General features: G+C 31.9%; 5 protein-coding genes and 1 long non-coding RNA gene across 22 annotated transcripts; 1 reads left to right on the top strand and 5 right to left on the bottom strand.

The window, feature by feature from the left end:
* Nucleotides 1-1,708: 1,708 nt before the first annotated feature.
* LOC104761216 (protein COFACTOR ASSEMBLY OF COMPLEX C SUBUNIT B CCB2, chloroplastic-like) lies at nucleotides 1,709-5,783 on the bottom strand. Of its 14 annotated transcripts, none has more exons than XR_015588810.1 (10): nucleotides 5,533-5,783; nucleotides 5,326-5,438; nucleotides 5,163-5,234; nucleotides 4,933-5,073; nucleotides 4,675-4,828; nucleotides 4,368-4,550; nucleotides 3,722-3,873; nucleotides 3,188-3,259; nucleotides 2,596-2,864; nucleotides 1,709-1,946 (listed from the first exon to the last, which is right to left on the bottom strand). XR_015588810.1 is itself a non-coding variant. In XM_010484256.3 (6 exons), exons 1-6 carry the CDS (start codon nucleotides 5,684-5,686, stop codon nucleotides 4,363-4,365), a joined length of 822 nt encoding a protein of 273 aa, XP_010482558.1. In that variant the 5' UTR covers nucleotides 5,687-5,783; the 3' UTR covers nucleotides 4,120-4,362. The 14 variants fall into 14 exon arrangements, 1 of the variants encoding a protein (XP_010482558.1); XR_015588808.1 differs by having other exon boundaries at nucleotides 2,596-2,896; XR_015588809.1 differs by having other exon boundaries at nucleotides 2,596-2,896; nucleotides 3,377-3,873.
* Nucleotides 1,725-4,097, top strand: LOC104761217 (dihydrodipicolinate reductase-like protein CRR1, chloroplastic). Of its 4 annotated transcripts, none has more exons than XM_010484257.3 (10): nucleotides 1,725-1,966; nucleotides 2,038-2,160; nucleotides 2,243-2,317; nucleotides 2,405-2,470; nucleotides 2,559-2,654; nucleotides 2,791-2,907; nucleotides 3,201-3,293; nucleotides 3,410-3,511; nucleotides 3,590-3,676; nucleotides 3,763-4,097. In XM_010484257.3, exons 1-10 carry the CDS (start codon nucleotides 1,862-1,864, stop codon nucleotides 3,793-3,795), a joined length of 897 nt encoding a protein of 298 aa, XP_010482559.2. In that variant the 5' UTR covers nucleotides 1,725-1,861; the 3' UTR covers nucleotides 3,796-4,097. The 4 variants fall into 4 exon arrangements, 1 of the variants encoding a protein (XP_010482559.2); XR_015588804.1 differs by having other exon boundaries at nucleotides 1,835-1,966; nucleotides 2,559-2,665; nucleotides 3,149-3,293; XR_015588803.1 differs by having other exon boundaries at nucleotides 1,835-1,966; nucleotides 2,559-2,665.
* Nucleotides 5,784-9,728: 3,945 nt separating the features above from the next.
* On the bottom strand, nucleotides 9,729-10,232 carry LOC104761218 (uncharacterized). Its single transcript, XR_763111.3, has 2 exons — nucleotides 10,100-10,232; nucleotides 9,729-9,994 (listed from the first exon to the last, which is right to left on the bottom strand). It is a non-coding gene; the product is annotated as an uncharacterized LOC104761218 (long non-coding RNA).
* A 179-nt stretch (nucleotides 10,233-10,411) lies between these two features.
* Nucleotides 10,412-13,780, bottom strand: LOC104761219 (F-box protein PP2-A14). The gene is made up of 3 exons (XM_010484258.3): nucleotides 13,116-13,780; nucleotides 12,195-12,313; nucleotides 10,412-11,012 (listed from the first exon to the last, which is right to left on the bottom strand). The coding sequence occupies exons 1-3, from the start codon at nucleotides 13,446-13,448 to the stop codon at nucleotides 10,589-10,591; spliced, it is 876 nt and encodes a 291-aa protein (XP_010482560.2). The 5' UTR covers nucleotides 13,449-13,780; the 3' UTR covers nucleotides 10,412-10,588.
* Nucleotides 13,781-15,105: 1,325 nt separating this feature from the next.
* Nucleotides 15,106-17,029, bottom strand: LOC104761220 (uncharacterized). Its single transcript, XM_019240304.2, has 8 exons — nucleotides 16,904-17,029; nucleotides 16,629-16,661; nucleotides 16,479-16,541; nucleotides 16,242-16,310; nucleotides 16,042-16,163; nucleotides 15,839-15,966; nucleotides 15,560-15,668; nucleotides 15,106-15,419 (listed from the first exon to the last, which is right to left on the bottom strand). The coding sequence occupies exons 1-8, from the start codon at nucleotides 16,971-16,973 to the stop codon at nucleotides 15,387-15,389; spliced, it is 627 nt and encodes a 208-aa protein (XP_019095849.2). The 5' UTR covers nucleotides 16,974-17,029; the 3' UTR covers nucleotides 15,106-15,386.
* Nucleotides 17,030-19,808: 2,779 nt separating this feature from the next.
* On the bottom strand, nucleotides 19,809-22,623 carry LOC104763393 (uncharacterized). Its single transcript, XM_087500189.1, has 9 exons — nucleotides 22,284-22,623; nucleotides 21,941-22,006; nucleotides 21,459-21,524; nucleotides 21,297-21,353; nucleotides 21,010-21,047; nucleotides 20,657-20,791; nucleotides 20,394-20,542; nucleotides 20,172-20,280; nucleotides 19,809-20,023 (listed from the first exon to the last, which is right to left on the bottom strand). The coding sequence occupies exons 1-9, from the start codon at nucleotides 22,459-22,461 to the stop codon at nucleotides 19,988-19,990; spliced, it is 834 nt and encodes a 277-aa protein (XP_087356315.1). The 5' UTR covers nucleotides 22,462-22,623; the 3' UTR covers nucleotides 19,809-19,987.
* Between the last annotated feature and the right edge of the window lie 3,751 nt (nucleotides 22,624-26,374).

The raw sequence follows: 26,374 nt of genomic DNA on the forward strand, positions 1-26,374 counted from the left end.
CAAAGTTATAAACCCGGAAATCAATGAAACTTGCATGATTAGATAGATGAGATAAAGATCTACAATATTGAAGAAGAAATCAAACCAAAATTCTTAATACTTAGAAAGTTGTGGAACCAACAAGTATTAAAGATCTTTTGGTTTATGAAACAAAAGTGGCTAATGATCTAAGAAAAAGATAGGAAAAACTAGATAATGTCCAAAAGGGTAAAAACTAGGTTTAGATATTATTTTCCTAAAAAGTGTTCTCTCTTGCGGCCATGAGGTACAAGGTCTTTATATAGAGAGAGGGGAAGCCCTAAAATGGCTAGAAGACAAAATAGGCAGGCGGCTCGGTCAACTCGATCAGGTGCTCGGTCGAGTGCTTGGTCGAGTGACCTCTTCTTCTACTTCTTCCAACCGATCGAGTCCCTCTCCGCACACGGTCGAGTGTCTGGTCTAGTGTGGTGGTCGAGTGGACTCGCGGACTTGGTTCCTTCTGCTCTAACTCCTTGATTTTCTTCACTTGATAGCTCAAATCCTTCTCAGCATCCTTCCATGCTCCTTAGGATCCAAAATCACCTGTTTATGCAAGGAACTATGTAAATGCAATGCAAATCTACTCTAATGCATAAACAGTCCTAAAGCTATTCAATAATGGCCAAACTAGATAGTAAAACATGCAAAAGATGTGAATATACCAAGGTGAAATAGGGTAAAATATATGAACATCATGTAATCAAACCAAAAACATCATATCGTAAGCATATCAGAGTTCGTAAACTCAAGTCCATTATCCAACTACAAGACTATAAACCTAATCACCAAGTACAAGACTATAATGCAAACACTTATTTAAGAACATGTAAACTCTGAGAATGTAAGATCATATCAATAATACCTGGTAGGAGTAGAATGAAGCCAAAAGATGAGACTTTTTGGTCGAGCAGAGCAAGAAAAGGAGCAGAAATCTACAATGTATTCCGTTTCAGTATTATATTTGTTGGTCTGTTCCAACAAGTTGTTCTGGGGTTTAAAATCTTTTCCTCCCATGAAATCACTTCTCCTTTCCTAATTCGTATAAACCACCCAATGTGAGTTAAGGCATCAAGTAAACAAGGTAGAGACTAGATAGCTTTATGTAATAACCATAAAACGATGGAGGACTCACCGGAACTCCGTATATTTCATTACGATTTTCGGGAAAGTTAGAGATGGGATTTTAGGAACTGGTTCGGGATGTTCACCTCCTGTCGCTTCATCCGATCGTTAGAGATCGAGAACTCTGACCTCCTAAAACGGAGAATCTGATTCTAGACTTAGGAAAGTTTCGAGATTCGGCCCTAAAATTGAAACCCTAGTTTTTTTTGTTTATGTTTTCGCAAGAGTAAACCCTAAAACCCCCAAACTCTGTTTCGTATCTGTCTTTAAACCCTAAAACCCCCAAACTCTGTTTCGTATCTGTCTTTCTTGGAAAACAATTCTTTTATGTACCATCTTACCTTTTTTTCTGTGGTCAACATTGATCCTCGTATTTTTTTCATAAAAAAATTGATCTCTTTTGTTTATTTTTTCAACGGTTTAGGATAAATCATATGAAACTAACAAACATTTTGGTTTTTCAAAAGAAAAATTTACTGGAAATGATATTGTAAATCTTTTTGTTGAAGGAAAAAAATAAAAAATCGTTGGCAATTTTTAGAAATTATCTTGAAGAAGAAAAAACAAAGAGCCAAAGTAACCTTATCCATTCATACGCCTCAAACAAAACTGACATCGTTTCAAGTAGAGGACACGACAGTGCAGAATCTCTTATCAACATGAGGAAACTATAAGCAACAAAAGTAAACAAAAGGCAAAAGCTATCTCCGAGGTTAGAGCAATGGCAGCTGTGAACTGCCACTTCTTCAAGCTATCACGACATCTCAAGCCCTCAAGGCCTTCCTTTACCTGCTCCACTTCTCAACCTTCACAAAACAACATAAAGGTAACCACATCAAAATCAACATCCTAGAGTTGCCATACAATGCAGCTTTGATATGATAATGCTACTATCAGGTTATCATAAATGGAGCTGCAAAGGAAATAGGAAGAGCGGCTGTGGTTGCTGTGACTAAGGCCAGGGGAATGGAGTTAGCTGGTGCTGTCGATAACCATTTTCTTGGCGAGGATATTGGCTTGGTGGCTTAACTTATATAACCCATCTGTACATATTATTTCAACTTGTTGATTTTGACTCCCTAACTCTAATGTTCTTGACTAGCTGTGTGACATGGAGGAGCCTTTAGAGATACCCGTAGTTAGTGATCTAACAATGGTTTTAGGCTCAATATCTCAGGTTCCCATTCTTTCCAAACCCCCCCTCTCTCTGTTTCCACCAGATTTAATTTCTACAGGACAACCTAAACAAAAATATCGTTGGTAGGGAAAAGAAGTCGGAGTTGTGATCGACTTTACAGACCCATCAACAGTGTATGAGAATGTAAAACAGGTAAGAAATTTATCAAACTCCATATATCCACTACTATGGAAAAATCAGAAAACTATCAACAGTGCTAATGATTTGTGAATATATCAAGGCAACTGCATTTGGGATGAAGAGTGTGGTGTATGTACCTCGGATTAAGCCAGAGACAGTATCTGCGTTATCTGCACTATGTGACAAGGCCACCATGGTGAGCACAGGGTGAGATACTCGCAGATAATTCATTAAGTTTCCTTTCTTTGTGAGGTTGAGTGTGTCCTGAAGCAGCAATTGTTAGACGAGAGATGGCCCAGTTTCATCTAATTTCATCCCTGCTTGCGTTATAGGGATGCCTTGTAGCACCAACTCTATCCATAGGATCTATACTACTTCAACAGGCTGTGATCATGGCCTCCTTCCACTACAACAATGTAGAACTCGTGGAGTCAAGGCCTAATGCAGCGGTATGACAAAAAAACCAATTTAGATTTCCTTGAATTTGAAACTTTTGGAATGTTAATCAAGACTAGTTAGGCATATAAGACTTCAAATAGGCTAGTTATGAACGACCCATATAGAGCTTTTGCATATAGAGCATTTGTCAAGGTATATATATACATAGACCTTTCGCATATCATACATATCATTTGCATGAACCAAGGTATATATAATGCTATAATCATCTATACAAAAACTTAAATGCAGCTTTTGACATTGATTCACAAGAAGTGACTCAAAGGATACCTATGAAATGCAGGATCTTCCTTCTCCAGAAGCTATCCAAATTGCAAACAACATATCAAATCTTGGTCAGATCTACAACAGAGAGGATAGTTCAACAGATGTTAAGGTAAAGCATGAACAACATTGCAGAAAACAAATCTCAGAAAGGCTAGCAAAGATAGACCAGTAAGGATTCTGTACATATTATACATAATAGAGCTGAGTTTTCCCTCATATTTCCAGGCAAGAGGTCAAGTAATTGGAGAAGACGGGGTTCGTGTTCACAGTATGGTCCTACCGGGACTACCATCTAGTACACAAGTCTACTTCTCAAGTCCAGGAGATGTAATTATCAATACTGCAATCTATTTCAAAAATTTAAACCGAATATTGGATTCTCAATCCACAAACTACTATACACAGGTTTACACGGTTAAACACGACATAATTGACGTAAGGTCCCTAATGCCTGGCCTACTCCTAGCTATCAGAAAGGTGGTACGCCTCAAGGTAACAAGGAAACAGGCAAGAATTCTCCATCCAATGACGTCTTACTGTTATCTAATTACTTGCGGTATTCTCTTCTGGTTTTACAGAATCTGGTTTATGGCCTTGAGAAATTCCTATAGGGAACTAAAGTGTCTCTCGCCAGTCATCAATCAAGACATGAGTCAAAGACTAAATTACCATGAATACCTTATGTCATCCTGCAAGTCATATGAAGGAAAAAACATTACACATAAGTTTAGAAATAGACTGATATTTTCTTTCATGATGACAAGAGATTTCACATTTTAAGGTGAGAACACTAACTACGTCAGACTGAGAAAAGCATTATTTGCTACATTTCTAGCTTCACTCACAGCCTGGAAAATAAGATTTCAATGCTTTTGTTTATGTAATCAATATATTTTTTAAGTTTCAGTTCAAACGTAGTCTACCCACAAGGATCATGATATTATAAAGTTTTATAAATAAATTAGTAAGAGGAACTAGATTCCTGGCTCTCGTCCAGTTAACGTTCTATCAAAACATGCAAAGTCCTCCCATTTCCAGATAGAACAGCAAAGAAGCATATATACAGTGATGAAAGTCTGTCATATATATGACTGCACAATGACAACTTTACCAAAACCCACAGCAAAAGAAAAACTGGAAGCAAGGAGTCCTATTTCGTTTTGATCCACGGGAACAATCTAACCTCTGAATTTTTCAGCCATAGCTCCAATCCAGGCTCTATCTTTATCGCTATATGCATATCCAGCAGTAGAAGCTACCAGCAAAAACCCATTCATTTTCTGCTGTTCATTAATATCTTGTACGAAAGGTTGTACAAAAAGAGAACGCGTCCCATTGGGAAGAATATCCCAAGATGCTGAAGAACCTAAAATAAAACTGAAAGTTATGATATTTCATCACCAAAAGACAGTTGTCTTTCTGCAGACCAAATGAGTAGATCAACACTTCTGAACGAATTTAAGATTGTGCGACTAAAGAAAACGCAATACCTTCATATTGAGGGAAATAGAGGGTCTCCTTCACATCAGCCAAGCCAATTTCATCCACTTTTTTCTTGAACCAGTCATGTAACTGAGCTTTTGACATCTGATCAGGACAATTCCAGTACCCACGAACACAAAGCTCACCTTGAATTGATACCAACTGAACAAAAAAAAGCAGGCATTTTTAAGTAGAACAGAGAAGTAAGAACACAACAAAGCACCAAACAAGATCAAAAACCTCATCCAAAACGAAAAACACCATACCACAGCTATAGTACTTGTATTCCTCAACAAAACATACGTCGCCCATGCTAAATCCTCCTTCAAAGAATCTCCAATATTTGATGATATAACAAAAACTTGCTCTCCCTCTTCAGGTAGAGTTCTCTGCTCTACTACAGAACCCTAAGAACCACGACCCATCAACAACAGTGCTATAAAACAAACATCAACGTTCCACTTCACTTACAAGCAGACAATATAAATCAGATTACCTTGAGAAATTTTCCAATATAAGGTAAAGCTATTGAGAATGCAGCAAGTGATAATCCCAAAGCTTCTGATCTCTACAACCAAGAATTCACAAAAATGCTAAATTTCACAGCTTTATAGCAAAAAAAAAACACTATTAAGCCATTACCATTTACTGCTAATTACCAGCTGAGGTTCATTGATTGGAACAGAAGCTGAGAAGTGGTTAAGAAGAAGAAGTGATCCAAACCCGTACCCGAGCCATCTCGGTAGATAAGATTCATCTAGTCCAGGAATCCCTAACAAGTGCAGACACAATCCGATTCTGAACTTATCTCACAAATGCTTGTAATAAAAATCTGAGCTTTCAAGTGGAGAAAGAAGAGATTTTACCGAACGTGAAGCGAAGAACAGAGAGATTGAGTTGTTGTTGAGTATCGTTCTCCGTACGAGCGAAGACTCGTGTAGACCTTCTTGAGGAGATACGAGCACGAGGTTGCGGCGCGAAGCTTGAATTGAACGGGAGATTACAAATTCGAATACTCATCTCTCTCTCTCGTCTCAGGTGTCTTCGAGTATCATAGCTTCTGTATCCGCCATTGATGACTTCTCCAAGAACCTCTGCGTAGTGGGATAGGCCCACTACGATAAGGCCCAATAGGTAATAGGATAGGGCCACTAATACCAGGCCCAATCATTGAAGGTTGGAATGAGAGTATGGGAGCTTAAGAGAGTGAAATTAATTTACTAATCAACTCCTAAAAATGCCAAAACTCATCACATATATTATTACACTAGAATCGGATTCGCGCTACAGCACGGGAGAATATTCATTTATGTAAATATGATTAGTAGTGAAACTTGAAATATACATAAAATTTTATAGAAGATTGCATTTGTAAAAATACACACTCATAACGTAAGCTTTGACGGACCAATCCGTAAAAGATTGTATTCGTATAAAATATATATATATATATACTACGCATTGAAATTTTATATTTGACAAACCAATACATAAAAAATTACATTTGTAAAAATTACACAATCATAATGTACTTTTTTATGGATCAACCCGTAAAATATTGCATTTGTAAAAATATATTTGTAAGAAATACACACTCACAATGTATATTTTAATGGACCAACCCACTAAAAGATTGTATTCATAAAAATATTCATTTGCAAAAAATACACAGCCACAATATATTTTGACGGACTAATCCATAAAAGATTGTATTCATAAAACTATCAATCCTAACTCGCTCTACCATATGATTGTGAGTTTTGCAAACCAACGCATGCACTTTTATAAAAGAGAATCCTAAATCCTATATGTATATATTTGATTGTTAAATTTGATTAACTTTCAAAAAATATGTTGTTAAGAAGTAAATTTTTAGGATATTATAGATTTTATAAATCCTTATAATATAGGATTATAATACAGCAGAATTTTCAATTCAAAAAATATATCAACTTATATTTTTGGATCATTTTTAATAATGTAGTGTTATTACATATATTTGGTCATTGTTTGTTCATAAAGTAATATTACAAAGCCTATATATTATGTAATCCAAACGAGGTAACTTTTTACTTTTAATGGTAACTTTTTACTTTTAATGATTCCATAAACCGTATAGTTTTCAAATTTTAATACAAATAATAAAATATGTTATGATTAATAAGTGATTGTCATTGGAATACTGATTTTTTTACAAATTTAAAAATATCTTAGTGAGCAGGTCATATTTATTATATTTATTATCATTGGCTATATTTAAGAAACAAATTAAATTAGAATATATGTGTAATATTATGTATTAATTGTTTAAATTAAGTGTTTTCCCATATGTAGTAATTCGAATTTATAAGCATAATTTGTTTTAAGAAAATTTTAAAAATCTGAAATAAATGATGATTTGGTAATAGAAAATTTGATTATCGTTTCCATAAATATCTCAAATAATATAACCAAATTAAATATGTTTATATTATATACTACAATTTCAAATTTAATAGCTTGATTTTTATGGTAATAACTTTAAACGGTTTCCATTAATATTAGCTAATTATTATTTTCAAAAACTTAATTCATTTTTTTAAAATTAATTACTGTTTTTGATTTTTGGGTTTTTATTCATTGCCAATAAATTATCCGTTTGTTTTTGTTTAGAATTAATTATTGTTTTGTTCTCCTTTAACTGTTGCCAAATATGTTTATTAGTTCAGAAATATATGGAATATGTTAGTTTAGGATAATAATTAATTAGTTTCTTTGTTTGGGAATAAATTATGGTCGCCAAATTCAGTTCCTCAAATTTAGGATCAGTTTGGTAAGGAAAATATTTTGAAATATATTTGATATTTACGATTGTAACAATCCGTCCTGTGGACCCCACTAGCCCCCCGCTAGCTGCCCCAACAGACCGTCCGTGGACCCTGCTAACCCCCCGCTAGCCGTCCAAACGGACCCCAAGCTGGCCCTGCAGGGCATCGATCCTAACCCATCATTGTGGATTTGGATGAGTAGTTCTATTTGTCACGGTGAGGGGTTATGATCGATACCCTGCGGAGCCAGCTTTGGGCTTGTGGGGGCAAGCTAGCAATGAGGTTAGTGGGGTCTACGGGGCGGGTTGTTACAACGATCATAATTGATTTACCTAAATATTTTCAGTGGATCACGCGGAAGATTAGTTTGATATGATAAAGGAAATATTCGAGATCATCACCGTTTATACTTTATAGGATATCAATCACGCGGGAGGTTGTTTATATTGAAAAGTTTACCTTTATTTGTTTTTTCGTAATTAAAACCGGATGATTACTTTGTTTTGGGTTTATGTCTTAATTTCGAGTTTTTTTTTGCAACTAACCCGACCCAAAATCGATTTTGTACTCTTATACTTATATAGGAATAAACGAGGTTGCATAAGTTTTATTATAGTTAGATATATATATATATATATATTATACATATTTATGATGTATATATGTCGTAGATACAATAAATTGAGCTGGTATAAATGTTGGCATACAAATGACATAAGTAATCGTTCATACACAAAAGTCGAAACCAAGTAGCAAGGTTTATAGTAAAGCTTATGAGTTACACAAAAATCAAAAACAAAGCTTATAGTTACGCCATGTATCATGTAACTCTTAGGACTGAGGAGTCACCAAGATAGATTAAGTTCACTATTTATACAATTTTTCTCTAAACCATTTTCCTGCAATGTAAATCATAATAAAAACGGTACTCCACTTGTGTTGGAAAGATCTAGTGATTCACCATGTAACGTCCGTGCCCCGAAAAATATGAAATATGAAAGTTTATATCGAGAATTGGAGTGAAGTCGGTTTAATTTTGTGGTTGGTTTACTAAGCTGGTCGATTTATTAATTAAATCAAAGGATGGTTTAATTAATTCTGGTTTAAATAAATCTTGGTTTAATCTAATTAAATCATGGTTTATTATAATTAAACCAGAAACCCTTTTTGTTAATAAGAGGGCGCCTCCTTCCTGTTATGACTGAAAGAAACCAAAGAGCAGAAGTGCTCATTCATGTGTGAGAAGAGGAGAAGGGAAAGTAAACTAGATTTTTGGTGTTCAAAGCAAAAGGAACAGAATCGTCAGGGTTTGGAAGAAGGAGGATCCGACTACACAAATCGTTTCGAAATGTATTGATTTTTGGTAGGGATTTTCGTACACTCTCCTTTTTACAGAAGTGAATTTGAGTTATTATTCTAGGAGATATCAGCAGTTTCGTGGGGTGTTTCTTCTCAGTCGCGGATTGAGACCAGCGGATATTTCGGGATCGATTGCGGTTTCATCTGAGATCTTATCGTGCTGAAATTTTGTGGGAATCTTTGTGACGTCTAGGGCTAGCTTTTCACCGGAGGGATTTGATAGTTAACGGTTGGTTTTTATTTTAGGGTTTCGTCTTCATCTTTGAGAATGTTCATTTCTGATGTTTCTGTCCAGTTTTGCTATAAGTCGTTTTTGGTTGTGTGGCTTGTTGCAGGGCGTTGCTGGGTTGTTTCAGACGTTAGGAGAGTCTCAACTGGTTGTATTCGTTGTTATAATCAGTTTGATAAGGTGAGTACGTAACCATGAGCTTATCTGAGCGATTGGATTGTATGACTTGTTTTGTGTGATGATATGTAGGTGTGGTGAATGTGATATTGGGTGACATGTTCAATAACTGGTTTGTTATGTTTTATTTGTGACTGTAATCTTGATTTGCTTGTGTGTATAGCTTGTAGATGGGAGGATCGCCTCACTGGATATTTCTGGTAATACTCACGCATCTCATTATGGCGATGAAGAGGAGAATGATCCAGGGTCTCAGTTTTGTGATGTTTGTTTTTAGTGTTTGTGTTGTTGGAACCTGATTTAGAAACATATTAGGTTGCTGGTTTATATAAGTTATGATTGGTATTGTATTTAAATTGAATTGGAGTTGGTTTAGTTTGTCTTCTCTTGTCCATGTTGATTTTGTTATTGGTTGATTGTTGTAATTAAATATTATGGAATATTTAATTATTATTATTATTATTAAAAAAAACTGGATCCGGAAGAAGACTTGGCGACAACCAATACTAAATTCGAATCAAGCGATATACATGGAAGTGTTACCGAGAACTACAAATGAATAATATCGCAGCTAGATCTGAAGAAGAAACATAAGGGAGAAACGGAACAAAAAAGACACGATCGACCTCTTCCCCATTCTTAGATTGTAGCGTCTCCAATCTCTAAAAAAAACACATGTAAGATCGCTAGCAAAAACCTAAAAATTGAATAATGGTAAAACTCAGGACACTTCTGGTCTGAAAAATCTTCGACATCCTAAAAGACAAAAACAGATTAATTAGATCCGGTAATTCATCAGGACAGATAGACCAGATGAAATCTAAAGAAATTAAAGAGAGAACTTAGTTGAGAAATCACTACTCCTAATTTCGACGGCGGCCTGTACAAAAGAGAGGCTGCAAATTTTTCGCAACCAAAGAGGAGAGAAGATAGAGATGAAACCCTAAATAAACTGGTGATTTAAATAAGATCTGAGAAAAGGGAGACCCATCTTAAAAACTGACCCGACCTTTAGTTTTATTTCTAATATTTTCGGACTATCCAAAACGCTAAACGGATAAACACGTAGATCTAAAATTAAACCGACCCGATTTCGATTTTAGCCGATCCAATTGCTTTTAAATGTCACATTTAACCTTTACGCAGTTGTTCTGATAGTTGGCGTCAGGGGCATTTTCGTCTAAAAAAAAGTTGTACTTCTCTTTTATTAATATATAAGAAGACATGCATATCTTTACATTCGCAATTTTGAATTATACGTCTGCTTAATACAAAAATTTGCACAAGTATATTACTTTACATATACTGACAAAAAATATCCTAAAAACTGATACAACAAATCAAAGATTTTTAATCGAAAAATGTATATATCCCTCTATACTCAAATGGACATATGATCACACAATCTAAACATAACCCACCTTTGGTATGTGTACAATCTATCTGTAGCATAGAGAATTTGACCCAAACTGGTGCGTTCTCATTCTCTACGACGAAGTCACCCACGTGGTGATAAACCCACCTCCCTGATTCCTCCAAATGTCGTTCGGACATAGCGCACTGGCCGTCGGACGTGGACAGTTGAAACCTGACCGGTTTGATTCCCCAACCATGAACTTGGTCCAAATTACATGTTTTCCTCCCACATTTTCTAATAGGTTTGCCTAGTTGTATCTTGAAAAGTATGCTATATTTTCCAGGTGCAAATTCGAATTTGATATTTCCAACTGCTTCTAACCACCATATTTGCCGGAGATAAGATATCGAACCAAATCTGTTGGAACAAAATGAGATTCATCGTAAGAACTTAATGATATATAAATCATAATGTGAGAGAGTTGGTCCAAGTAGATACATTGTTGATGAGCTCTACAACTTTTTGGAATAGGTCCCTTGATATATCACAAGTGGATCATGAAATATTCGATCTCATCTAATAGACTTATAAATAAGTACGTATTTTCTTTATTTAGTCTTACCTTTAAGCAACACTAATGAAATAAATTATTAGTTTCATAATTTGGTTGATAAATACCTATATTAAAGTGGTGTAGTGGAGTTAATGGTTATGTATATATTATATACTTGTTCCTATTTTTGGTGAAAATATATGAATTATGTGGATAGAACCTGGATAAAGTTTCCAATTGTATTTCTTTAAAAAATGATATGATATGAGAAATAATAAATAATAAGTGTGGGGGAAAAATAATTTTTATTTTAAAAACGATTGTTGAAAGAAAGCCATCCAATTATTGATATGATCGAGCAAATTTGGGATAAGAGAAAAGGACATATTCGTCGACGACCTAAAACTTTCCCTATTCACTAAACAAACCAGCTTTGTTGAGCTTATCTAAAGATTCTATATGTACATTTTACCTGTCAATTTACGAATATATATGATGTATACGTCATTATACATTTCGTATACGTGTTGATTAATATCTTCTAAGATTTTTAGTAACAAAAGCCAAAATATATCTAACATCACTTGAACATTATTTTAATTTTAATTTGTAGTTCTCTTATTTATGTTAGCAAATTAGTTATTTATTGTCAAACAGAAACTTCATATATACATTATGAATTTATGATGTATATTCTTAAAAACTCGTTTTAAACTAAACGCAAGTACAGAAATAGACTTTAGAGTTTTGAGTTTTCGACGTACATAGAAGAGTGTGTGAATACAAAATGTGTAATCATCAACTTTGACCGAGGTCATGGCACGTTTCTATGATTTATAACCAATAATAAAACATTGTCATTTTTGTTTATATTATCAAATGATTAGCTTCGAAAGAGAAACAAATATATGTTGACAAAGTCACAATTGTATAATCAAATCAGCGAGAGTTTATAATCAATTATTTTTAATGAAGTTATGAATTATCAACCAAAAATACGAAAATTTAAAAAGATAATGAAAGAGAAAGATTCAAAGAAAGAGAACCTGGATTCGCCGGAAGAAAGATGTTCCCAATATCGGCGATCATCGATGCCGGTTATGTTCATTGCCTTTGGTGATATCGCCAAACACACTTTCCCACTTCTCTTGTCCAACCATGCTTCCTTTTCAATATTACAATCCAAATATTTACTTTTCTATTAATATTAAGTTATGTGAATAATTAAATCGCAACCAACTTTACAAGATTTTCATTTTCTTAACAAGATAGGAATGATCTTTTTCTTTTGTTTCTTATTTCGTACACATATGCATGACACACCCCGAGTTTTAAAATTAGCCTTTTTTATTTGATTTTTCTTTTGGCAGCATTAAGCCTTTTTATTTGATTTGCAAGTCAAATCCAAACATACCGGAACCACCTATATAAACTGAACCATAATTTTTATTCATGCTTTCCGGTTTTAATTTTCTCCGCATACAAATAATATGTAACGAACCCAAATTAGACCACAGAGAAAAAATATCGAGTCACAAGAAATGTCTTTCAAATTATTGATGCATTTTAGCCAATAGTTCCTTTTTCTATTCAACTTAGATATCAATCGACCAATAAAAATAAGAAAAGGTTAGGGGTATATATATAGATTTTTTTTTTCTAACTCTAGTTAATCTATAAGGTTACCTAAGACGTAAGAAAAGTGTGTTTAATTTTTGTTTTGTAAGAAAAAGGAAAAGTGTGTAAAATAATAATATAGCTTTTTTAAGAAAAGTTTGTTTAATTCTACTGTTTCTAGAATCTTTTTCAAACTTATTATTTTGGTCATAAAGTGGGATCGGAATAATAGGCTAAATTAAACATATTGAAAAAAATCCTCCAGAGAATATATATTTTTACATCAAATAAATCATAAGATTCATAAAAAAAAAAAGAAAAACATAAATATTGATAAAAGAAGATAGAACCTTTGTGCCGGCGTCGAAGAGGTTTGGTCGACAAAGCCTTGCATAGATCTCTTTCTTGCGTCTAATAAGTTTGTCTTTTTCTCCTACTTGTTGTTGATCTTCAAGAATTCTTCTGACCAGAAACTTGTAGTTACAAGGAAGCTTGTGTTCCCACACCGCATCTGATCTTGACGCCCTATGAAAAGACTTGTTTACACTAGCCAGTAGGCAGATCTCTGGTGGCTCCATGTACATGAACATTGCCGTTATACAGTTCTCAGGCACGTCTTCGAGACCGCATAACTTTCTGCCAAAAGGTTCGGATCCAGAGATGCTTGATGAAGCCGCCCCCATAGATGGAAAGATCAGATGATGTATATAGTATATGATTCCTCTTTGGTCTTTCCTTTTCTTGGATCTGGTGTATGTATTCAAGATATGGGTTTGATGTGGTGGAGAAGTAGAAAATATATGGATGAAAGAGATGGGTTTGACATATTTACGATTCTTTTGTTCTTTGTCTAATGGGAGAAGTTAGTGGCTTTCTTGGTTTTAAAGGAGAGAGAAAGGGTTGTACATGGGATTGGGGAAATGAAATTAATGTGAACAGAAACTATTTAATAATTTCATTTGTTTTCTTAGTAAGAATATTAGTGATTTGGTGCAGTTATAGATGTCGCCAATCTATACAAGAAGAACAAGTTCCATTTCTCTTAGACTATTTGATGTAAATTAGATGGTTTTTTTTTTCTTTTTTAACTCGATAATTTATTATTCTGTCTGAATTTTAACTTTTAAGTTGTGTTGTTTGTAGGATTTGAAATTTTGTTTTAAAATAAAAATTGTTTTAGGTTTCCAATGTAAATGTTTGATAAAAATTTCAGTTTTATTCCTACAGTTTTAATGTCTGACCAATGAATTATTATATAATATCATATATAGTTGTAACGTTTTTGATAAAAGAAAAACTTTACTCTCAGTTTTTAGTTTTTTGCATAATTTTCATAGACTATTTTCTTATATAGTTTTGCCTTATTTTATAAAAGTTTACTATTCCAACTTACTGCTAAAACTTGTACAACTTTGTAATCAATTAGAATAATTAGTAAAGGAACCGTTACTAAATGGAAGGGGAAAAAGTGGAACTTACAAAGCATATTAAAAGAAAAAGAGAAAAGCATGTTGCAAGGATTTTATTTGGAATATATTCAATTTCATGTGACAAGCTAATCCCATGGAAGATGCTTATCATATCACAATCCTTGTTACCACAGTAGAGGAAATTAAATATAATAAAATTTTATATATCTATTAAGCTACACATGGTTAGTAATTTTCTATAATATATAAAAAAGTGTCCATGATGTTAAATAAAAAATAAAAGGATTATTATTTGATTTTAGTATGACAGAGGGGAGTGATTTGATCTTCGTTCTGAAAATATTTGGACCTCATAAAATAAGTTTTAGTTCAAATTAAAAAATTTCGACTATGAGTTATTTTTGGCCATTAAACCATACAATGTCTTTCTATCGAGATCTAGTGGGTGCAAGAAATTTAGAAATAGTCTATGGGCGCTTGTGGCCATCGCATTCTGACCAATAGGATGGCGAATTCGACTTTAAATTTGTAATCATTTGTAAAAAAATAATAAATCAGGCTAAAATGTTTGAAACTTCATTCACGTACAAAGCGTGAAGCTCCCTCGTCAAGTGGGTTATATCTCTTATTCACGGATGTTAAATAAATGTAACCACTCACAAAAATATGTATATAGTGGACCATTAATTTCATTTCAATATCCAATGTAACTTATACGAGTAGCTATAGGTTTCTTTTGCATAAAAGATTGATACGCGTCCTCGGTCCTTCACAATTCTTTAGGCTAAATAGACTAATAGTAATGCTAGTATAATATAGATTATTTAATACTACTATATAACCTTACAACGATGATTGGAGCGGACACCTTACATGTCAAAGTAGTTAAAAGTTAATTTAGTAACGTGTATCACGTGAATCACGTCTAAGCTAGTATGATGATAATAATTATAGAAAGAAAGTAAAATGTCAAATCTTAGTAAGCTGGCTTTCAAACCACTGGCCTACATATACCAATAGAAGAAACATAGAAACGAGGATTTATAATAATAGAGATTGTGACTCGCCCAAGAATATTGTCCGAGGAATTTAGAAATTTTATTTCTTGAAATCATATAACTTATGTTTTATTAGAGAGTTACATATCAAATTCGAAAAACTTTTATTTAATCAACGCATTAGCATTATCGTCTAGTTAAACTCCCTTGTGCAAACACAGCAAGTCTGCATATATAAAACAATAACATCTAAATATTATATTTTTATTTATGTTATAACATTGTTAATTTAAGTATGCATTTTTCAGCACATAACATAAAAAAAAAAATATAGTTGACTTTGATTAAATTTAATTATGTTCATACCTTGTTATCCTGTAACCAAAGTGTAATGCATTCCTTATGATAAATATGATCACATGGCAAAGTCGATAGCGTATCTTTTTCCTTGAATCCGATAAAACATATTGGACACCTTCAATATTCCACAAACCGATTAAAATTACCAACTTAAACCAGAACTTTTTATATATGACATCGAACAAAAATAGAAAAAAGCAATACTGTAGAGAGTGACAATATTGATTGTAAACTATTCATACAATATAGCAACAATAAAAAGAATTAGATCAAAATAAATCTTACTCAGTTTTTTCGGATACAAGAGTTTTCATTCTGGATTTGCTGATTTTAGGTGCTAATAATTGGCCAATCCTCCTCTCCGATAATCCTTTGTTGACCGATCCAATCGACTCTCCTAATTGGTTCAGTTCCTGTATCATTCAAACAAAGGTTAATTAAGTCTATCATAAAAATCGATAAATGTCGAAATCTATCTGCATATACACCTCATAGCTCATGGAATCAGTATCGATGTCACCATCAGAAGGAAGAGCATGAATACTGTGAGATGAAGCATTTGAGGAACTGCCAGCATGATCTTGCTGATGTTGGGATGTCGAACCGTTCACTACATGATTAAAACTTAAAAGTGAAATATCTATATAAAACAAGATTTATATATGATGTTGAGAATTTTATTTCATACCTCCTATGTCTTGGAACTGATAGGTAAGTTGGTCAATATCGTCCGTTAACGCAACATCATTCGCATTATCTAGATATGTGGATCAATTTCGACATGCAGTATTATACATTTAACCAAAACGCATGTTACATACCGCATTTACAACTGAGATATGAAATTAGGATACCTCAAACAAAAAATATATATATATATATATATATATATATATATATATATTGCACAAAAAAATATACTTACATTCTTGTTCTTGTAACGCTTTAGCCATCTGTTCGTCATCGCTTAGAGAGAATTTAGAATATTCTACATGTAGCAAAATTTTGTGATGAGTTATCTGAGTAATTTTTTAGGTGTACAATACACTTAATTTCGTAAGCGTAACAAAATTACCTTCCATATTTTGCCACTCTCTTGCCATCGCTTCTATATAAGAGAACAAAAAAAGGATTATAAGTAATCATCAACAATTTGGAGGATATAGATAAAAAGTTCAACATAACTTAGTAAGCAATGATTTGTTATATAAGGCTAAAAAAATATGTGTTTATGTTATCGTAGATTGGTCGGAGGATTAAATATAAGGCAAAACGAAAACGGGACTAGACCGAACTGGTTCAGATAATGGTCTACATTATGACAAACCCTATATATGAACAATAATTTACCTTCTTCTTCTTGTTGCAAAAACGCCGCCAAGGCTTCATCATTTTGCACCTGGCTCGATCGCATCCTCATTTGTATTTGATGAAGAGGAAAAAAGACTTGACTTATTAATGTTTTGGCAAAAGGATTCACGTAGTTATCCTTCTCATCACTCAAACCATTTTATAACAAAAAAAAATTATTAGTGACTTTAAGAGTTAGATTTGGTAGTTGTTGACATTGATGATAAGATTACAACTCACATTGATTAGATCAATTAAAAGGTTATAAGCACGCCAAATAAATGTGTTTCCTATGTGTGTGATTAAGGCATCTTTTGATCATGCATGTATAATCTCAGTTAATGTCCACTCATATTTCTGGTTTCATATACTGTATTAATTATATATATATATATATATATATATTTTTTTTTTTTTTTTGGTGGGAATATACTGTATTAATTATATTGTGGCAATACATATTGGATGTAAATTTAGAAGTAGAACTATACTAAATAAGTTAAACTTCGATATATTTAATCAGTGGTGAATTATCTAAACAAATGAGAATGTTGTTGTCTCTAAATTTTATTTTGAATGTTTAATATATTTAAATTTTTTGAAAATGCTATATACAAATATCGACCTTGTTTTGTCACTTTTATGACTCAGTAATTATGATCAAACATAACTATTATATATCACTAGGTAATATCCCGCGCATATGCGCGGGTTTTTGTATTAGTTATGTAAATTCATTTTAGGTTATAATAGTTATAAAATTATGAGAATTTTCTGAGAATATTATTTTAATAAAAAAATTTCAAATGCTATTTCTGAAAAGTGGTATTCAAAAAGATGTATTTTTGAAATATTTCCTAAAAATACATATATAACAAACAAATTTCATAAATGTCAATAATACACTTTATTTATTCAAATCATACAATATCAATATATACCAGCTATTTAAAAAATACTGTTCATGATAAAAATAGAAATTTTCTATGATATTCAAAATTTACCTAAAAAAATTTAATAATTAAATTGCATAATTATTTTTTAAAGTATCAATTAAATATATTTCCTATAAAATTATATGAAATGCAATAAAAATCCCAAAGATTAATTTAACTTTTAATATCTTTTTAATTTAAGCTATATTGCTAGGTTAAATTCTAATAATTTTCTCTTTGTAGTAAAATTTTGAAAATAGAATATCAAATTTTTTTATATATAGAAAATCATTAAATTACAAAATTATGAATTAAATAAACATTATAATGATCTTTACATAAGTATATTTTGGGTCACAAAAATTAAATATAATGATGAGTATACAAAAAAAATGTACTACAAATTTTTTTAGAGGTAAAAGAGAGTTAAAAAATTTGATTTAATAATTCTATTATAATAGTTTATTATAACAATTTTTTTTTTTGAGATATAGTGGAAGAGGATGAGAGAATGAAAGAATGAGAGAATAAGAGAATGAGTATTTATATGAAGAGAAATGATGAAAAATTATATTTAGAAAAATGAGAGTTACAATTCTAATTTATTATTTGTTTTAATACAATTGAGTGGAGAAATATATAGTTAATGCATAATTTATATGATTTCAATGTTATATTAATATGTGAGTTAAATGTCAAGATTAAATGTTTTTAAATTTGTGATTTAATATAAATAAATATTTTAATTTGTTTTGACTTAAGGAAAAGGAATACCAAGGGGCTTAAAATTTTAACTTACACATGATTTGGTTGTTTTGTTGATATAAACTCAACAATCACACATAATTTTTCAAATTGAAAATATTACTTTTGAAGTGACAAACTAAATTAGTTTTCCTTATAAAATTGTATGAACTTCAATCCAAAGATTTTTTAAAACCCCAAGGAGAACTTCTATCTTTTTGGTTATGTTTTTTGTTTTTCACTCATTAATTTAATTTATAGTGCTAGATTTCATATTATTGGTTTCATCTTTGGAGGATTTAGTTAAATGGTATTAAATTATATTATTTTTCTATATTTCATTTCCAGTTAAATATGATTTCTTTTTCAGATCTTTTTTTCATTTTTCTTAAATCACAAAGACCAAATTTTTTTTTAATTGAAGTTCTTTTTGTTTTCAAAAACCTCAAATTTTAAATAAAATAAATATCATATTGATCTTTACATATTTATCTATTGGATCACAAAACAAAATAGACTTTATAAATAGAGTTTATAGACTTTATAAATAGATAATTGTATTGATCTTTAAATATTATTATATTGATTTTCATAACTTATTAAAAATGATACATGAATATGTGAGATAATCATTAGAGTACAGAATAGAGAATTAGAGATGAATCTTTTCAACTTCATGACTTATTGTGTGGTGAATATTGTAGAAGAGTATGAAAAATAATAACTTATTAGATGTTAATCTAATATAGGCAATGGAGATAAACCTTTTAAAACATTAAAGAAAACAATGTAAGATATACATATCATACAAACTCAATGATATTTGAATTGATTTTTTTTAACTCATACAACAACAATAACAAAAAACACACAAAAAAAAAGATATATAGTGGAAAAGGATGAGAGAATAAAAGAATGATAAACTAAGAGAATAAGAAAATAAGTATTTATAGGCAGAGAAGTGATAGAAAATTACATTTAGAACAATAGGAGTTACAATTCTCATTTATTATTTGTTTAAATACAATTGAGTGGAGAAATAAAGTTAATGCATAATTTATGTGACTTCAGTTTTGTATAAAAATGTGAGTAAAATGTGAAGATTAAATGTTTTTTAATTTGTGATTTAATATATTTTTTTTTGTTAAAGTTGAATTGTCAAGTGGACCAATAATGAAAGAGTGAAACTTTACTTTTATGTATATGATAATTTCATACCAACTATATAAAATGAAAAAGAAGTTTTGAAATTAATAAAATCCCAACACATGTTTGAAATATATAAATTTAGGAGAATAACTTTTGTTTTTGTTTTGCTGAATATGTAAATAGGAATAACTTTTAAAGTCTAAACCGAACATTGCAGATTGTTAAACATTATTGTCCGACGAAAATTAGTATTATATTATGGAGAAACCTCGGCTTTGCAAACACAGCATACCTGCATATATTAAAGAAAATATATACATTAGATTGATTAGAATACTAAAATGAGAATGTGTTTTGTACATATTATTAAATGCATGATAAAATATATGCAGTTTTTTTTCAAAACAAACATTTACACTGAATTTTATGTTCGTATCTACCTTGTTTTTTTTCAGCCACTGTGAAATGCAGTCCTTATGGTAGATATGATTACATGGCAAAGTTGTAATCTTATCTCCGTTCTCATAGTCCACCAGGCATATCGAACACCTACGATGTTATCCAAACCAAAAATTAGATTCATTATCTATTTGAAAGCAATTGTACATTCATTAATTTGGTTCAGAGTAACGAAGATGAAAGATATAGTGATATTATCTTACTGAGAATCATCGGCAACAAACTTCTTTTTCCTAAACCAACACCCAGTTTTGGTTTTAGTACCATACTTATGAGTCCGCAGTCGGGAGATCTTCTCTTGGGACAATCCTCTATTGAAATCTCCAATAGCTTCTTGTAATTCATTTATTTCCTGTTCACCCAAATCAAAGAAAACAACATTGATATATATATATATATATATATTTTATTTTCTTGATCAAAGACCATATATATATATAAATTGTTGAGTTGGCACGGTACGTACCTCATACGTCATATTTGCGGTATCAATGTCCTCATTAGCGGGAGTATTGTGGGAGATATTTGAAGGACTAAGAGTATGCGTATGATGATCCAAGAAGTTCTCATCATTTTCATAGTGAGAAAGTGCTATACTAGTCTAAAAATTTATGCAAAGCAAAGATTTGTGTCAATTCGTAGGGTTTCCGGGGGTAATCATAGATATATAAAGTTTATGAAAATAAAAACATGCGAGTTAATTTATCTATATATATATATATATATTTATCTATAAGCCTATAACCTATTTTAAAAACTATACAAGCTTTTCTAAGTAATTAAAATTTCAAGTATTGAGAAAAGAATAGCCACGCGTACCGAGGGAGCATCACGTTGAGGTATGTATGAACGATTCACTGCAGATTGAATGAAACATGAAAAGCTTCGATCAGCGTAATAAAACGAAGTATGACGAACTATATATACGTGTCAATCTTTTCTTTTTTTTTTGGGCAAACGATACGAGTCAACCATGCATCTATTTCACTTTATTTTTATTAAAAATAGTAAATTGAATATTACGTACTTTTGAAGAAGAATAAAAGTTGAAGCTTATAATCCCATCTAGCTTACTTGGAGTTTTTATGTAAGTTATATGAATGTACCTCGCATGGGTTGGTATTGATGGGTTTCTTGGATACATACGTCCGTATTATCTGCCGCTATATGTATGCAATTTCAATCGGTAAGTGGCGAAATTATTCATCAAGTAAATGAAATATATATGTTTAATTATGCTTAAGATTAAAAAAATATTATAAACTTACATTCATCTTGTTCTTGCAAATATCTAGCAAGTTTCTCATCATCACTTAGAGAGCTCTGCAGATTACCTGTAAAAACAAATAAAATTGGAAGTACCATAAAACGATTCATAAGTCTCTTTTTCCTGGTTTTGGAATATGTTTGTTTTTTTAGTTTTTACAAAAACATAAAATATATAATAATAATAATTAATATAAGCATTATGGTTATGAATCAATTATTTTTTGCCTAACTATGCTAATCAAAGGTATATTAGTTTTTTTTCATCATCCGGAGAACAATAGAATTTAAACATCTAGACCTTGTCCTGAAACGAAAAAATTTGCACCCAAAAAAAAAAGTACTAAAACAAAAAATAAACCTCAAGGTTATTACGTTATACTAAAGATGACATACTCTTTGATGTGACTAATAAGACTACTAATAAGACTTCCAATTTTATATAATCATATAAACAAAGTATACGGAAGCATAATAAGACTACCTTCCAATTCTTGCAACGTTCTTGCCAATCCTTCATCATCATGTACACAAGACTGCACACAAGCTTCTGTAAAATTTCAATGCACAAAAATCTCTTTAACCATAAAAGAAATTATATGATTATATGATTATATAGGATCATTGTATATAGGATCATTTCTTTGTAAGTCAAATCATTATATGATTTCAGACAAAATATGGTTTAAGTACGTAGGATCATTGCTTTGTAAGTCAAAAGAGATATATTGATGTTTATATATAAGAGAATTTGAAACTAGTTACAAACGAAATCATAAAAGTATTTTGCTATTGAAAACTGAAATATACGTATAAGATTAATATACCTTCTTCTTGCAGAATCTCCAAAGCAATAGCTGCATCGTTACACATCAATTCATTTTGATATTGTTGTTCAACTACCCGAGCAATAACATCATCACTAAGCGTCTGTTCTGATAACCCATATTGTAAACATCTTGCAATATTTTCGTCAACAGACGACTGGTTTACAAATCGAGACATGGCAAATTTGTTGAGTTTCTTAACAAAGGAGGTGATGCGTTCGACGATGATTGATCTCTATGTTTTCTCTTAATCATCAAGAAAAGAGATTTGTACCATAATTTATGTCATCTCTCAAACCCTTTAATACGCACTTGAAGAAAGTTTTATCTTTGGAGATATGAGGCTAATTAGTGACGGCAATAGAATATTATATTGACTAAAATTTAAAAGCTTCTTTCCCCATTATTTGACATTTGTGTGATTTAAATATATTTGAATTTTATTTTTGGCTCCACAGATTCACTCTTTTCTTTTAAGTGTTTAAATGGTAAACTGTTACGGCCCCTTTTCACCACGTTGACTTTTATTTATTGCTACAAATATACTATACATACGAAATTGGGTTACTTTTTCCATAATGTGATATGCATCTTTTAGAGTTGTTAACATGTCATTTTGAATAAAAAACCATTGACCACTGAATAATTTATAAATAGTAAAAAATCTTCTTGAATTGATTATGCTTTTACAAGCAAACATTTTTAAATTCATTGACTTTAAATATATATATATATATCTTATTATATAAAATTGGGTTTTGAAAGTTAGTCATTAACGAGATTCTGACATGTGTAAATGTTTATATTTAATAGGAAGAATTTGATTACAACAAAAATAAAATATTTTGTTTTAAAATATTAATAATGTAAAAAATAATTATCAAAAATTACAGAATTTATAAAAAAGTACAAAGTTTATTTAAATAATTATAAGGAGATTTTATATATATATTTCATAAAATTCGAAATTATAATATTATTTACTTATTTTTAATTTTGAGTTATTAATTATACAAAATAATATTAAAAAGGGATTAAGAAAAATATACAGTTAATTATTAATTCTAAATTTATAAATACTCACTTCTATATAAATATAGATCGTCTCATATTTAAATAATTTATTCAAAAACACTGGTTTCAACTTTGTTTAATTGAATTTTTTTTTTAATAAGAAGTTACTTTCTCCTTTTTCAGTTGGAAATATGTAAGATTAATATGTTGACCTAAAAAAAGATTAATATTGCGTCTTCTTTTCCTAATACTGTATTTTAAAATTTATTGTAGTATTTTTAGATTGTGTTATTTGATTTATATTTTCATCTTTGAATTATTTGGGATTCATATATTACCAGGCTTATAATTTTCTTTAGTTTCTTTAATTATGCCAACTTAATTTTCTTCTAATTTTTTAATCTTGATTGGTTGGTCATAAACCTTTTTTTTTTTTTGCAAACATAATTGTTACCATTATTCATTCAATCCCAAAGGACGATAACGAGTAGAAGCTCATCAACCTAATGAATGGATAAAATAGGCTAATCAAACACAAGCGTACAACAAACATAGATATATAGATTGGAATAAAATAAATCGTTGTTGATAGATCCATAGGAGCTCAAAGACTCTGACACCCTGGTTTGTGGAAAAGTTTAAAAGAATTGATTTGACCACATACGTCACCAAAATGAACTTATTTTTTCAGTCAAGGGTCCTGAGAGAACTTCATGATGGGTGAACTTCCTGGAAGTGATTGTCGAAACTGTGCGAGTGAGGACAAAACACAAGAAAAAATCATTTGTTGATTTGTAAGGTCGGTAAACAAGTTTTCAAAGCCTCCCAAATGTAACAAACCGGCCATCGAATATGGGTGGGTCCACGAGCCGGAAATAGATGTAGGGCTCATTTAGGAAGGTGTGCCCATGGACTGAGAGTGGACATGGGCTCACTAAGCAAGGTGTCTGTTGAGGCGTTACAGAGACAGAGGCTATATCATGGTGTGACAAAGACACTTCCACGAATACATTGAGAAATTTAACATTAGTCACTATCAAAAGATTTTGTGACGTTAGAAAAAAGTTTTTAGTTTAATTGGCTGTCGGAGCAAGCCATTTTGAGATAGCAAAAAGACGTGAACATTTTCTCTCCACACCGGAGGAGGGCAGAGCCGAGGTTCTCTCTATGGTGAACACTACAAGAAAACAGGTGAACGAATACTGTAGAATTAGTCGTAACATAGTCGTTAAATAGTTTTCTACGACAATTTAGCGAGTAAACTATGTAGTAGCTTAAACTTTGTTGCCAAACCAAATAGTTGGTAAATATTCGTTATTTAGCGACTATATTGTGATTAATTGTCATTGTCGTGCCATTGTCGGGGTGTAGTCGTTAAATAGTTACTAAAGTTGGTGACTCATTAACGACTATTTTATGATTATTTAAGCAATAGTCGTTTAATCATCGTAAAATGTAATGACTAATAACCTACTATTTTACGACTGATTAGTCATTTATTATCTGTGACTATCTTCCGTCACTATCATCGTAATATATTGTTTTTTTTTTCCTATCCTCATTTTAATTGTTTTATGAAATGGAGAACAAAGTACAAACCGATATATACACAATTAGAAAATAAAATGAAACTGACATTATAAACAAGTCCACCATCGAATTGAAACAAGATTTTAAACAAATCCACCATCGAACTAAAATCACAATATACAGAATTCCAAAATAGAATTCAAACCAAAAGCAAAGAAAGAAAGAGTTGATCTTGGAGCTGTTGATGGAAGATTGTTTGAGAGAGGATCCTCCTCAGATATTTCAGCTGTTTCAGAGGCCATCAAATCCATGAAGGCTGGATTAGTCTTGCGCAAAAACTTAGCCATCAAGGACAAGTGTTTGATCTCGTTCTTTTTCTCAGCCACAAGGAGAGCAATCTCTTTTTCTCGAGAAGCACCTTCAGCATTGAGAGTAGCATGAACTTCGATTTGACGTTGGGCTTCCTGCAGTTGCTCTTGCAATGTAAAAAACGCCTCAATTTGGGATGGTTGCTTGCCCTTGCGAAGAGTATCTTTGAGGCTTCCAAGTTGATACAAGACTCGGTGGTGAGTCTTATACCGGGATAGAGATGATGGCTTCACAAGCTGGCGGTCGCTTCTCTCTTTTGAAGGAAAGATGGTCGATGATGTAGATCTGACATGATGGCGGTCGCTTCTCTCGTGTGGGATCGGTAAAGGGGGAAGTGCTGGCGGATTGAAGTACACCACAGAGATGTGATTGGTCTCTGATACAATACACGAACTTAGCCTTGTGGAATCTCACACACAAGACAAAGAACAAACTTATTCTCTCAAGAACACTTAAAGAGAAAAAGTAAGAAAATTCAGTATTTCATTGATAATCAAAGGTGGAAAATCGTACAAATGCTGCAGGGGGACTTTATAAGAGTACTTCAGCTAGCCCTAAGGCCGAAAATAAATGCAAAATAATGCAACAAAGGAAAGCAAATAAAATCAAACACAAAACCATTGTTTTTGGAAAGTAAATAAACTAATAAAAGAAAATGCTAAAGTAGACTTGATCTCTCTTGATGAGCAAGTCTTCTAGCCGTTGTTGGGGTTGGTGGGACTTGGAAGGATCGAAAATATTGAATAAGACTTACCTGGATGCGATCTAGGTCCAATAGACGTTCCTTGAACCACTTCTTGTACTACTCAATGAACTACTTCAAGGTTCTTGTCTTGTATTGGCTTGTTGGTTTGTTTAATGAAGTAGGGGTCTTCCTGGAGTTCCTCTAGAGTATCTTGATCAGCCTCTTGATGCTCGTTCATGTCCTCTATGTTTTGGTCTTGATCTTCACTATATTGATCGGAGGTGTAGCTTGTATCACACGTCTCTTGCAGATCCAATGTCTTCTCTTGGATTCTTGAGGTTCCTTGACCTGCCAAAAGAGGTTTCATACTTGGGGAACTGGTCTGATCAAGGCTCATTTGGGTGAAGGCTTCAGCAAGCTCTTCCTCGGTAATGTGATCATGTCCATTATGGTGGCATGATGGTGGTACAGACCAGTTGACGTCCTTTAGATC

This window comes from Camelina sativa, chromosome 18 (assembly GCF_030686135.1).
Source record: "Camelina sativa cultivar CO46 ecotype springtype chromosome 18, ASM3068613v1".
In the NCBI taxonomy this organism is placed as follows: Eukaryota; Viridiplantae; Streptophyta; class Magnoliopsida; order Brassicales; family Brassicaceae; genus Camelina; species Camelina sativa.